The sequence below is a fragment of the Urocampus carinirostris genome, chromosome 12 (genome assembly GCF_059441175.1).
Source record: "Urocampus carinirostris isolate Australia breed hairy pipefish chromosome 12, RoL_Ucar_1.0, whole genome shotgun sequence".
NCBI classification, from domain to species: Eukaryota; Metazoa; Chordata; class Actinopteri; order Syngnathiformes; family Syngnathidae; genus Urocampus; species Urocampus carinirostris.
This window is the reverse complement of record NC_142360.1, coordinates 26,917,960-26,930,735: the sequence shown is the minus strand read 5'-3', so window position 1 is coordinate 26,930,735 and position 12,776 is coordinate 26,917,960. Positions and strand designations below refer to the sequence as shown.

Here is a 12,776-nt window from a genome sequence, read left to right as displayed (position 1 = left end):
GATGATTGCTGGGATGGGCTCCAGCACCCCCGCGACCCTACTGAGGATAAGCAGTGCAGCTAATGAGATGAGATGAGATTATTATTGAATTATTTTTTAACACCAAAAAATTAAAATGCATAAAGACACATGTGGTTTACTTTGATTATCCATTATAATACAGAGCAAGAAAAGTGTGATTTACTTTAATTATTGCCAGCACAGTCAGACTACGTAGCTAACATTGTCATGATTACTAACTCTGATCCCCTGGAGCAATCATTTGGGCGCCTTCTGATTGGCTGGCCCTTCGCTCTTAAGCGCGCTGCGCCCAGGTTTCCTAGTCAGAGTGTACATTTTTAACTCTGTGTGACTCTCCTAATTTCCCGTTCGTCTAAGAACTCTGCTTACCTGTTTCTGCCTGCCTCCGATCCGACCTGTTTCCGCCCCATGCTTCGATCTCCTCTCCAGCCCCGGTAAACTCAACCTGCCTGATTTCCGCACTCCGATTGGCCACTCGATCTGAAGCTATCTCTCCGGCGCCGCTGCTGACGTCTGACGGCCATCACCTCTCCCCCAAGCCCTGAACGCTTCCTTAAATAAATAACTGAAACAAATGCTCTGGGGTTTCCTGGTCTGTTCCGGTCTCCTGATAAACATAAAATTTCTTAGCTACGTGACTGCGTCAATGTTGCCGCACAAGTATCGGTCTTTTTTAGTGAACCAGCCTTTTGGCTCGGCTAACCAAAAAGAGCTTGCTCTTTCGGCACACAAACAGCTCTTCAGGTTTTTTTTTGTTGCTTCCTTCCATACATTACGGATTATTATTTAAGATTATGCACAACATGACTCAGAAGGGTGAACATGAAGCAAAAAAATAGGAAAAAAGAGACACAAGAAAAAAAAAGAGAAAAAAAGAGAGACAGAGAAAGGAAAAAAATATTTTTAGACAGAAAAAGGAAGAAGGAAAGGAATAAGCAAAAAATGAAGAATTAACATGCTAGGAAAAGGGGGAAAATAAAGTAAATAAAGAAAGGGAAAGTAGAAAACAAAAGAAGAAAAGTCAGGAAAAATGAAATAAAAAGCTCAGGAAAAATAGAAACAAAAGAAGAAACCAAAAAAAGAAAAATGTAAAACTAAAAAGGAATAAAAAAGATGGGGAAAAACACACATTTTGTGTGGTCTGTTTGATCGCTTTTGTGTGACACTCAAATTGTCATGGGCCAGAAACGGAGACAGGACCCAATAGCGTTCGTTTTTACTCAGTTTTAGTGAGAAAGAGAGCAGTATTTGCTTCCACGATCTGATGATCGGACACGGGTAGCTGATGGCAAGAACGCGGAAGTGGAAATTCCGTGTCGAGCGAGAATAGTCGTAGGCAGCGGGAAAACTGGTCGATAACTGGGACGGGAGAGCAAGGGCGGTAACGAGTCCAGAAAAGAGGTCAGCAACAGGTATCAGGCAGGCAACGGGGCAAAACAGGTCGATGGCCGGGACGGAAGAGCAGGGCAGAAACGGGTCCGGAAACAGGTCGGGAACAGGAATCAGGCAGGAAAAAAAGGGCAGGAGATTGTCAAAAGGTACAGAGCTTGCCTAGCTGAAAGCGTAGGTTGGCAGAATGGTCTGACGCTGGTAACAGAGAGCCGGGGGGTTTAAAAAGTGGTAGGGAGCCAATCAGCGACCAGGGCTGTTGGCACCAACGGGGCAGCCGCAGGTGCCCCGAATCAGTGATCATGACAGAACCCAAGGGATGGCTCCAGAAGTCCCAAAAAACAGGAATGCCAAGAAAAATAATCCACGGGCGAACTGCCGCCCCAGCAAAACCTTAGGGGGCGCTCCAGGAGTCCAAAACCAGGAACACCAAAAAACAAAAGTAATCCAACGAGTGAGCAGCTGCCTTATCAAAACATCGGGGCGGCTCCAGGAGGCAAAAACAAATAGGAACCCAAAAAGTAATCCCAAAAAGCAGTACTTCTCGGATTGCACCGATTCTCCATCGTCAGCGTCAGGAGGCGTGGCAGAAGCAGGGTCTGGAGGAGACTGAGCTGACAGGCAGGCGTCGCAGCCCGGCAGATGGATGTCGCAGACGGGCGAGCAGGCAGACGGACGTCAGGACAGGTGGCCAGACTGGCAGGCAGGCGTCGGGCTGTCAGACGGGAGAGTGGACGGGTCCACCCGGCAAACGGGAGAGTCAGAAGAGTCAGAAGAGTCGGAAGAGTCAGAAGAGTCGGAGGAATCGGAAGAGTCGAAAGAGTCGAAAGAGTCGAAAGAGTCGGAAGAGTCGGACTGGCAGACGAAAGAGTCGGACTGGCGAGCAGACGAGTCGGACTGGCGAGCAGAAGAGTCGGACTGGCGAGCAGAAGATTTGGACTGGCGAGCAGAAGAGTCAGACAGGCAGATGGGTGAATCAGGCGGACAGACGGGCATGGCAGGCGGACAGACAGGCATGGCCGGCAGACAGACGGATGAGTCTGACAGGCGGATCAGGCAACAGGGCATTGTGCGAGGAGGTCTGGAGCGGATGGGATGAGAGACTGTGTGAAGGCAGGTCCGGTGGCATTCAGCCCCCCACTCCAGAACCGCCCTTGTCCTTCAGTGTCGAATCAGCCAAGGATGACGCAAAACAAGCAGTTGCCCAGGGGAGGGGATCAGGTGGAACCGGATCCTTTCGAAATGTTTCCCGGATGTTCTCATCTTTACTAGCGCGTAATGTGTGTCACTGTGCCCAGCAGGTGACCATCCAGAGCCTGGGCAGGAACTGGTGTTGGGAGGGAAACGAACTCTAACCCCATTCTCTGGGCTAAGGCCGTGTCCAAGATGTTGACCTCGGCGCCAGAGTCCACGAGGGCGGACAGGGACTGGGTGGAAGCGGAACTCATCAAAGTCGCACACTCACGTCTTGCAAACTTTGCAACGCCTTAATTTTTTTTAGAGAAAAGAAACCTCAAGAAGATAAGAAGAAAAAGAGAAAAAAAAAGAATAAGCTGTCCTTTCACGAGAGACTGATATTTAAATGGCGCCGTTTAGCGGGGTGACTAATCCCACTTCCTAAAACTCTCATTTATCCTTTAATTCTGTTATTTACATATTTTAATATTTATCATTTTTATTGCTCGTGAAAAATAAAAAGGTGAAAATGAGAGTGTTTTCATTGCTGTCCACATGTGTTCTTGATGCGTTTGTTTTTCCAACCACATCTCCAACTGTGACATCTACTACAGAAGCTGTTGACTTAAGTTGTGAAAGCCCTACAGTGACAGATTTGTATGTTTTTTAAACCCAATAAATGGCCTACTACTTTGGTAAAACACACAACTATACCTAATGTGTTGATGTTTAGATACAATAAATTGTGCTCATAATAATTTATAAAAAATTTGAATATTTTTTTTCATGAGTACAAAATCATGTATGATTATAAGTAACAGTGCCATAACTAATGGCATTTACATTCACGAGCTTTAGTTGAAAATATTAATGCATCTCATGCATTATTATTTATTATACATATATATACCACAGCCATATCCCCCTAGTGGGAGGTGGCTAGAGTCATTTCTGACTCTTTTTGGGAGATTGATTCAGAGGAGGGGATTCCCAGCCCCCTCGCTCAACCCAACTGAGATGTTGGGAGTCATTAGGTGACCAAACCCCCCAATTCCAACCCCTAATGCCAAGCAGGCAGGCAACGGGTACCAATGTTTAAGTCTTAGGTATGACTCATTATTATTTATACATTAATATATTTATATATCTTGTATTGACGTATTAAATAAATGTAACGAAAAACTAACTGCATTTTATCGACTATTTACATTATTATTATTTGAAGAGAGTTTATTTTATCCCCTGGGAAATTTAACTGTGGATTGAATTTGAACAATTTTTTTGACACTTTTAAAAGCAAATAAACACATTCATAATTTCATTATACAGTGGAACCTCGGTTTTCGAACGCCTCTCAGTTCGAACAAATCGGTTCTCGACCCAAAATTTTCTCCAGAAATTCTTGCTTCGCTTTTCATTCAAAAAATCGGAGTTCGAACGCCGGTACGCTAGGGTGCGATGCTGAGCGGCGTACGGGTGTAGATCGTGTAGATTGCCCCCACCCCTCGTGAAGAACTGTTATGACGTGCGCACGCACTTCTTTTCGCTTTCAATATCGGTGAACGGAGTGTTTTAGCCCCTAATTATGCTTCCGAAGAAGGTCGGTGCAAGCAGCAAAGTTGCTACAGGTGAAAAAAGAAGAGTAGTGCGTACAACTATTGCATTTAAGAAAGAAATAATAGCAAAATGAAGAAGGTGTGCGAGTTTCCCTTCTTTCGAGGGAATAGAGCATGGCTTCTGCAGACCACCACAAAGGTAAGAAATCCTATTCATAATTATTTTCTTTATCCTTTAACCGCTCACCACTTTTTGTGGAGACCCGGGTGCTAAATGACGTATAAACGACCAAATTTTTTTATTTTTACACGTTCATGTTAGCGTAATCTTTCGTACGGAAGATTACGCTAATGCGAACGTACGATTAGCCTGGGTTAGCTTCATGTTTACGTTCATGGTAAACATTCAGGGTGATGGAACGGATTAAAACGATTTTACATTGCTTTTAATGGGAAAAACGATTTTCGGTGATCGAACAAATCGGTTTGCGAACAGGGTTCTCGAACGGATTATGGTCGAAAACCGAGGTTCCACTGTATCATGTTCTGACAATATGAGGTATGAACAATTTTTATCGACACTTTTAACAGCAATTAAACATATTCACAATTTCATTATGTCATTTTCTAACAATATGAGGTTCGAACAATATTTATTGACACTTATAACAGCAATTAAATACATTTACAACTTCATTATATCATATTCTAGCAATATTCGTTTCGTCCACCAGTTAAATGTTCTCATGGCACTAATTTTCCCCTTCAACAAGCACTCAAACTCCCAATACCCTGGATAAGTTCACGGTGTAAAGCTAAAATGTATGGCCACTTGCAATAAACAAACAAAAAACTTTCGACATTACATCTATGCTCAAACAGCCAATGCAAAAAAGAGACATTAATTGTATCCAAAAGAAAAAGTCACCTGACAACAACCCTGGCCAGGAGCCGCGCCCATATATGAAGTCAAGAAATCCAGCCAATCAGCGTCTTGGCTCTTTCAGGTACCGTACTGTACGTTGATTGGCATAGTAAAAACATGGACACCCCCATAAAGAATCCAGCCAATCAGCTTCTTCTCTCTGTCATGTACAGTAGGTTGTTAGCAAGTAGCAAACCCGGGCGCGCCCATCGAAGACACTAGCCAATCAGCGTCTTCTCTCTTTCATGTACTATATCAGTGTTTTTCAACCTTTTTTGTGCCAGGGCATGTTTTTTACATTGGAAAAATTTTGCGGCACACCACTAACCAAAACTGTTGTAAAATGACACTGAACATTATGTTTATTTACTATATAATTCATAATACCCAGACGCACAGACGCTTGACAGTGACATCATATTTGCCGAAAATTATTCATAAATGTATTATACAATTTTAATTTTTAAAAGTGACATTGGATAATTTCTCACGGCACACCTGAGGATCTCTCACGGCACACTAGTGTGTCGCGGCACAGTGGTTGAAAATCACGATACGTTTCTTGGTGTGAGCAGCATTGTAGTGTTGATGTGATTTTAAGGTTATCTTGGTGTTATACAAAATCATGCATGGACTTGCTCCCTCATATTTTACAGATTTAATTTCCCCCTGTATTCCGGTCCGGAGCCTTCGTTCTGAAAGCGCTGATCTACTGGTGATCCCAAGAGCCAAGAAGAGTTCCGCAGGTTCGAGAGCGTTCTCCATCCGGGCACCGGTGCTGTGGAATGCTCTTCCCCCTGAGATCCAATCTGCAACCTCTGTAGAAATGTTTGAATCTAAGCTTAAAACACACTTCTACTCTATAGCATATGAATAACCTATATTTTTTGTTGACAATATCTGTGTATTATTTGTTATTGCAACATCCATTGAAGCCAGGTCATCCTGAAAGGGGGATTACCACATGTGCGGTCCCTTCTCAAGGTTTCTTCATTTTCCTCATGTTGAGGTTTTTGAGTTTTTCCTTGCCCTCATGTTGGTTTCAGATCAGGGGATGGTGTAATAATAGTCTGTAATAATAGTCTGTGCAATAACCTGTGCAGCCCTTTGAGACTCTTTGTGATTAAGGGCTATACATATAAAAATGACTTGACTTGACTTGGCTCAGGAATATCTTGTGAAGGAAAGGAAGGCTGACATTCAAATGACGCCGTTTAGTGGGGTGATCAATCCCACTTACTCAAAGACTCTCTTATTCTTTTTTTATCTTTCTTTTATTCTGTTATTTATGTATTTGGATATTTATCTTCGTATTGCTCATGAACAATAAAAATGCAAAAATGAACCATTTTGCTGAAAGTTTTTATGGATGCCCATACGTCTTCTTAGTGCATGAATAAATGGCCTACCATTGTGGTAAAATAGACAACTATGTGTAATTTGTTTAAGTGTAGATACAATTAATTGTGCTGATACTTTTTTAAAATGACATTTTTACAAAGCAGATTTATTGTGAGCGGCTTGGGGACAACATAAGCTGGCTTGTCAAAAAGTGGAGCTAACCAGGCAATTCACATTTTGCATCGGTGTTGTCCATAAAAACTAAATTTGGCCGCTTGAAACAAACAAACAAAACACTTTTGACCTTACATCTGTATGCAACCACCAAAAAAGCAAAACGAAGAAGAAAAAAAAGTCACTTCGCAACAACCTGAGGCGTGTTCAGGAGAGTGAGCGATTGCTATCGCTAGCTATCGCTAGCTTCTGAACGGCCAATGATTATTGAGCGCTCGCGTGCCCGAGTAATCACTGGAGAAAGACCGCTTACTTTGATTTCCAACATGGCGTCGACAGTGCAGAAGATGGAGGATCTCACCCTGACGAGTGCTGTTGGCGATGTAATATATCGTCTTACATTGCCTGGTAATGTTTGTGAACAATGCAAGACAGGTATGACCCTTCCACTGCGTTTAGGATAACCTTAACTGTGTCAATATGCGAACTGTCGCTCATATAAGCCAACTCGCTCAAAGCAAGCTGTAGAACGAAATCCATTGTACTGTCGTCGGCCATTTTGGATCAGTAAGGCAATCACAGTGAGCGATTACAAAACGTTCAGCAGTGCGCGGCAAGCGATTAACAAGCGACTACATGTCTGATTACTCTCCTGAACACGCCTCTGGCTGCGCCCATAAAAACATCCAGCCAATCAGCGTTTTGGCTCTCTCATCTTTCGTTTCAGGTAACGGTTCTTGTGGGTTTATTATTTAAATTCTGAAGTTTGCAAAATGGCACTTAAACCAAAGCAGATCCAGTTTTGGCAGCTTGGGGGAAGCACGAGCTTGCACATTTTGCCTCAGTGTTTTCTTTAAATGCTAAATTTGGCTGCATACCACTTTACGTCATTCGTATTAGAAGATGTCAAATTGAAATAACAAAAATAAAAATAACTAAAAAATAAATTTAAAAATTGCATTTTCACACGAACACTGAAAAACATTGGTTAACTCTAAAAATAATAATTTAAAAGAAAAGTTCCCCAGAAACATCCTGGCCGCGCCCATCGAAGAATCCAGCCAATCAGCGTATTACCTCTTTCATGTACAATACGTTGTTGGCAAGTAGCAAACTTTAGCACGCCCATCGAAGATTCCAGCCAATCAGCGTCTTTTCTCTTTCATGTACTATCCGTTGTTGGCAAGTAGCAAACTTGAGCGCGCCCATTGAAGAATCCAGCCAATCAGCGTATTCTCTCTTGTGCAGTAGATTGTTGGCAAGAAGCAAACTTGAGCACGCCCATTAAAGAATCGAGCCAATCAGTGCATTCTCTTATGTACAGTAGGTTGCAAGAAGCAAACTTGAGTACGCCCATTGAAGAATTCAGCCAATCAGCATCTTCTCTCATTTACTGCACGGTAAAAAAAACCTGGCCGCGTCCATTATTAGGCCTCGAGGACTCCAGCCAATCAGCGTCTTGGCTCTTTCATGTGTAGGTTGATTGACAGTAACGGTCCTTGCGGATTTACTATTTAAATCGTGAAGTTTGCCACTGCATCATTAGAGTCGTTATGATAGCTGAACGAGTAGAAATCCATTTGCGAGCACCCGAGATGCTGAAAGGAGCCACGACACCAATGCAGGCCGACATGGCAGAGCTCCAGAGCCTCGCCGGCCCCGACGTCCTGGAGGCCGACACAAGGCAACTCATCATCTGCTTTTTAAGAGAATATGCCGGGCTGTCAACCGCCGCAGGGAACCATAAAGCCTTGGCAACCATGAAGAGGGTCGTGACCACAATGGTGGAAAAGCACAGGTTCCTATTCAACGGTAAGCCAATATTCTATTTACTGCAAATTTTGCTAGAGTTGCATTTTAATCCGTTAGTCGCATCTCTATATACTTCAGGGTGTCATACTACCGTTAACATGCACAAAGCTTTTTCGAATCAAACGTAAAAATGTCCAACCTATATTATTTTTTATTATTGGTTCTTAACTTCTCACATACGAGTAAACGTATGCTTCACCTAAACGTTAATAATGCGTTGCTCCTTCATGTCTGATCAGTTAACATTCACTGTTTTTTGTATTAATCTGAAGTACAAACATCAGTTATTGTCAAATAACTAAAATGTCGATCGTATCCTGGTTTTAACACAATTAATTCAATTAGTTTGCGTAGTCATGGGGATTATTCAAAGAATGACTCTTAGGAATCGACTATTTTAAGCATATTAACCTACATCTACATCGAGGGTCTCCAAGCTTTTTCAAGCTGAGAGCCACTTTTGTTACCATTTAGTGCATAATGCATATTTCTAAAATATCAATTTAGCAAGATGGCTTGCTAAAAAGCTAAAATATAAAACTTGCTTGATAGTTAGCTAGAAAGGTCAATGTGTTCTAAAATTAAAAGATAACTATATAGCTAGATAAAAGAGTAATAAAAACATCTGAATATTCAGAAAGAAAGCTAAAAAAAAGCTAGCTAGCTAGAAAGGAGGCCAAAATCTAGCTTGATAAAGAGCAAAAAAGATTAAATGTTAGCAAGACAGCTTGCAAAAAAAAAGTAAAAAGTTAGCTAGATACCTTGCTAAATAGCTAATAAGGTAGTAATGGCTAGCTACAATAATAATAATAATAATAATTTCCTTGTATTGTCATTCTGTGTAACAATGTAGACAGAATGAAATGTCGATTGCACCTGACCCGTTGTAGCGAGCCGATGCAGCCGCAGCCAACAGAGGGCGCCGCCGACCACTTTTTAAGTCTTAGGAATCACTCGGCCGGGGCGCGAACCGCCGACCTCCCAGTCTCAAAGCGGGCGCCTTACCATCTAGGCTACTGAGCTGGGGTAAAAAAATGCAAATTTATTTTTGCTTATCCACTTCATAAATCCCATAAATTGGAACTTTGTTGTTTTTCCCATAAAATAAAGCAATGAAAAGATGAATAAATGAACTTGTTTGAAACATAAATGTATTCACATTTTAGTCTCTTAATTTAGTGCTTATAAATCATTTTCAATACTTGAGTAGATTTGCTTTGTCCATAAAGCCCATGAACTGGAATTTATTTTAATTTACAAAATAACAACACATTGTTACTATGTTGCTACAAGGGTAATTATTAAAGAAAATAGGGTTGAATGACTCAGTCAACCAATAAAAAAAATATTTTACTAGAAAATCACAATGACCCAGCACTGGTGAGCTATTCTCAGAAAAACATTGCTGGGAACCTCAACTGTCCCTAGGGGGGACCATGTTGGACACCCCTGGTCTACATAGTCGAGTCATGTTAATTTGTATAGCCCTTAATCACAAGAAGTCTCAAGGGGCTGTACAGACTACAGAATATTATTATATCACCCCCTGATCTTAGACCTACATGAGGTCAAGGGATAACTCAAAACTTCAGCATGAGAAATTTAAGAAACCTTGAGAGGGGACCGCACATGAGGTAATCTCCCTTCTAGGATGAACAGGTTGCAATAGAGGTTACACGGTCATTAACAATCATCAACATGAAATATAGGACTTTCATAAGCTATATCCCAAATGTGTTTAAAGCCTGGATTTAAAAAGTATGCTGCGGCTCTGGACCGGAACAAAGGGCGAAATTAAATCTTAAAGATATAAGGGAGCTAGTCCATGCATGATTTTGTATGATACCAGCAGAACGTTGAAATCATATCTTTAGCTAACGGGGAGCCAATGCGGGTGAGCTAAAATCGGGCCAATGTGATCAAACTTTCTTGTCTTAGTTAAAAGCCTCGCTGCAGCATTTTGTACCAGCTGCAGGCTCTTGATGCTGGACTTTGGGAGACCAGAGAGTAGTACATGATAAGAATCGAGACGGGAAGTAACAAACCCGTCAATTATAATCTCTGCATGAGACGGGGACAGCCAAGGGCAAATTTTTACAATGTTGCGTGGATGACAGACCAACAATTAGTATTTAGTCTTTTCAGAGTTGAGGCTCAATAAGTGAAGATCAGTAATGGAAATTGGACAAAGAACAAATATTTCCGAGTACAGTATTTGTACATTGATTGTTAACGGGTATGATAAAGTAGGTAAAATGTTCCACTTGGCTGAAGGTGGTTAAGGGACTCTGGGAAAGGGGGAACATTTTAATCCAACGCAGGCAGAATCATAATCAGAGTTTTATTTGTGCAAAAGGCAACTATTCAAATAAAATAATGCAGCATGTTTTCATATTCTTGTTTCCTTCTGTCTCAAAGGCCACATCAACTCGCTTTCGCTTGATGAGCAAGGATGTGACTTGTCGTTCATCGACGAGGTGGCTTCGAGTCAATTTGAGGACGGGACCACCAACTGGGGTCGCATTGCCACCTTGCTGGCCTTCGGTGCTTCTGTGTCTCTGGCCCTCAAAGAAAAGCAACAGGCGCACCGTGTGGAGCTTGTGGCCGAGCAGATCTCCAAATACCTGCTGTCACATCAGCGCTCCTGGCTTGAGCAGCACAGTGCTTGGGTAAGTGATACACTAAATGCGCCCTATATTGTGGGGAATTTCTGAACTCTCCAACTCATATTTGTTTTATTTTTCCTCATCAGCACGGATTTGTTGACTTCTTCCAAGAAAGAGAAACTCTTGAGTCCACCGTGAGGAACGTCCTCTTGGCCTTTCTTGGTGTGAGCAGCATTGTAGCATTGCTCAGAAAAATCATGTGAAGAAAAGAAGGTTGACATTCAAATGGCGCCGTTTAGTGGGGTGATCAATCCCACTTAGTCACAGACTCTCTTATTCTCTTTTTATCTTTCTTTTATTCTGATATTTATGTATTTGAATATTTATCTATGCATTGTTCATGAACAATAAAAATGCAAAAATGAACCATTTTGCTGAAAGTTTTCAATGATACCCATATGTCTTCTTAGTGCATGAATAAATGGCTTCCCACTGTGGCTAAACAGACATCTATGTCTAATTTGTGGAGGTGTAGATACAATTAATTTTGCTGATACTTTTTTTAAATGACATTTTTACAAAGCAGATTTATTGTGAGCGGCTTGGGGACAACATAAGCTGGCTTGTCAAAAAGTGGGCGAACCATGCAATTCACGTTGTCCAGTGTTGTCCATAAAAACTAAATACAAACAAACAAACAAACACTTTCGACCTTACATCTAAATGCAATCCCAAAAAAGGTTTAATGAAGAAATAAGTCATCTCGCAACAACCTGGTCGCGCCCACAAAAAACCCCAGCCAATCAGCATTTTGGCTCTTTCGTGTTTCGTTTCAGGTAACGGTTCTTGTGGGTCTCATCTCATCTCATCTCATTAGCCGTACCGCTTATCCTCATTAGGGTCACGGGGGGGCTGGAGCCTGGAGCCCATCCCAGCCATCTCCAGACAGTGGGCAGGGGACACCCTGAACTGGTTGCCAGCCAATCGCAGGGCACACGGGGACAGACAACTCACTCGCTCATTCACACCTAGGGACAATTTGGACCGGCCAATTCACCTGAAATGCATGTTTTTGGAATGTGGGAGGAAATCGGAGTGCCCGGAGGAAACCCACGCAAGCACGGGGAGAACATACAAACTCCGCACAGGTAGTCTGGAGCTGGATTTGAACCCACGCAGGAGGTTCCCATGACATGAACTGTGCCGCACAAGCGCTAACCACTGCGCCGCCGTGCTGCGGTTCTTGTGGGTTTATAATTTAAATTCTGAAGTTTGCAAAATGGCACTTTAACAAAGCAGATTCAGTTTTGGCAGCTTGGGGGCAGCACGAGCTCGCCTGTTAAGAAGCGGGCTCATTGTGCAATTCACATTTTTCCTCAGTGTTTTCTATAAATGCTAAATTTGGCTGCATACCACTTTACGTCATTCGTATTAGAAAATGTCAAATTGAAATAACAAAAATAAAATAATTAAAAAATAAATAAAACAATTGCATTTTCACCCAAACAGTTCATAAACACTGAAAAAGATTGGTTAACTCTAAAAATAATAATTTAAAAGAAAAGTTCCCCAGAAACATCCTGGCCGCGCCCATCGAAGAATCTAGCCAATCAGCGTGTTATCTCTTTCATGTACAATACGTTGTTGGGAAGTAGCAAACCTGGGCACGCCCATTGACGATTTCAGCCAATCAGCGTCTTTTCTCTTTCATGTACTATACGTTGTTGACAAGTAGCAAATTTGAGCACGCCCATTGAAGAATCCAGCCAATCAGCG

The 12,776-nt window shown here is 42.1% G+C and overlaps 1 protein-coding gene across 1 annotated transcript; it reads left to right on the top strand.

Moving 5' to 3' along the window:
- Window positions 1–8,065: 8,065 nt before the first annotated feature.
- Window positions 8,066–11,426, top strand: LOC148355368 (induced myeloid leukemia cell differentiation protein Mcl-1 homolog). The gene is made up of 3 exons (XM_088349689.1): window positions 8,066–8,394; window positions 10,813–11,063; window positions 11,147–11,426. Exons 1-3 carry the CDS (start codon window positions 8,136–8,138, stop codon window positions 11,261–11,263), a joined length of 627 nt encoding a protein of 208 aa, XP_088205815.1. The 5' UTR covers window positions 8,066–8,135; the 3' UTR covers window positions 11,264–11,426.
- Window positions 11,427–12,776: the final 1,350 nt, after the last annotated feature.

Coding starts and splice junctions, on each gene's coding strand:
- LOC148355368 (XM_088349689.1), top strand. CDS start 8,136: ATGATAGCTGAACGAGTAGAAATCCATTTGCGAGCACCCGAGATGCTG. Junction 8,395..10,812: donor GCACAGGTTCCTATTCAACG/GTAAGCCAATAT, acceptor TCTGTCTCAAAG/GCCACATCAACTCGCTTTCG. Junction 11,064..11,146: donor TTGAGCAGCACAGTGCTTGG/GTAAGTGATACA, acceptor TTTCCTCATCAG/CACGGATTTGTTGACTTCTT.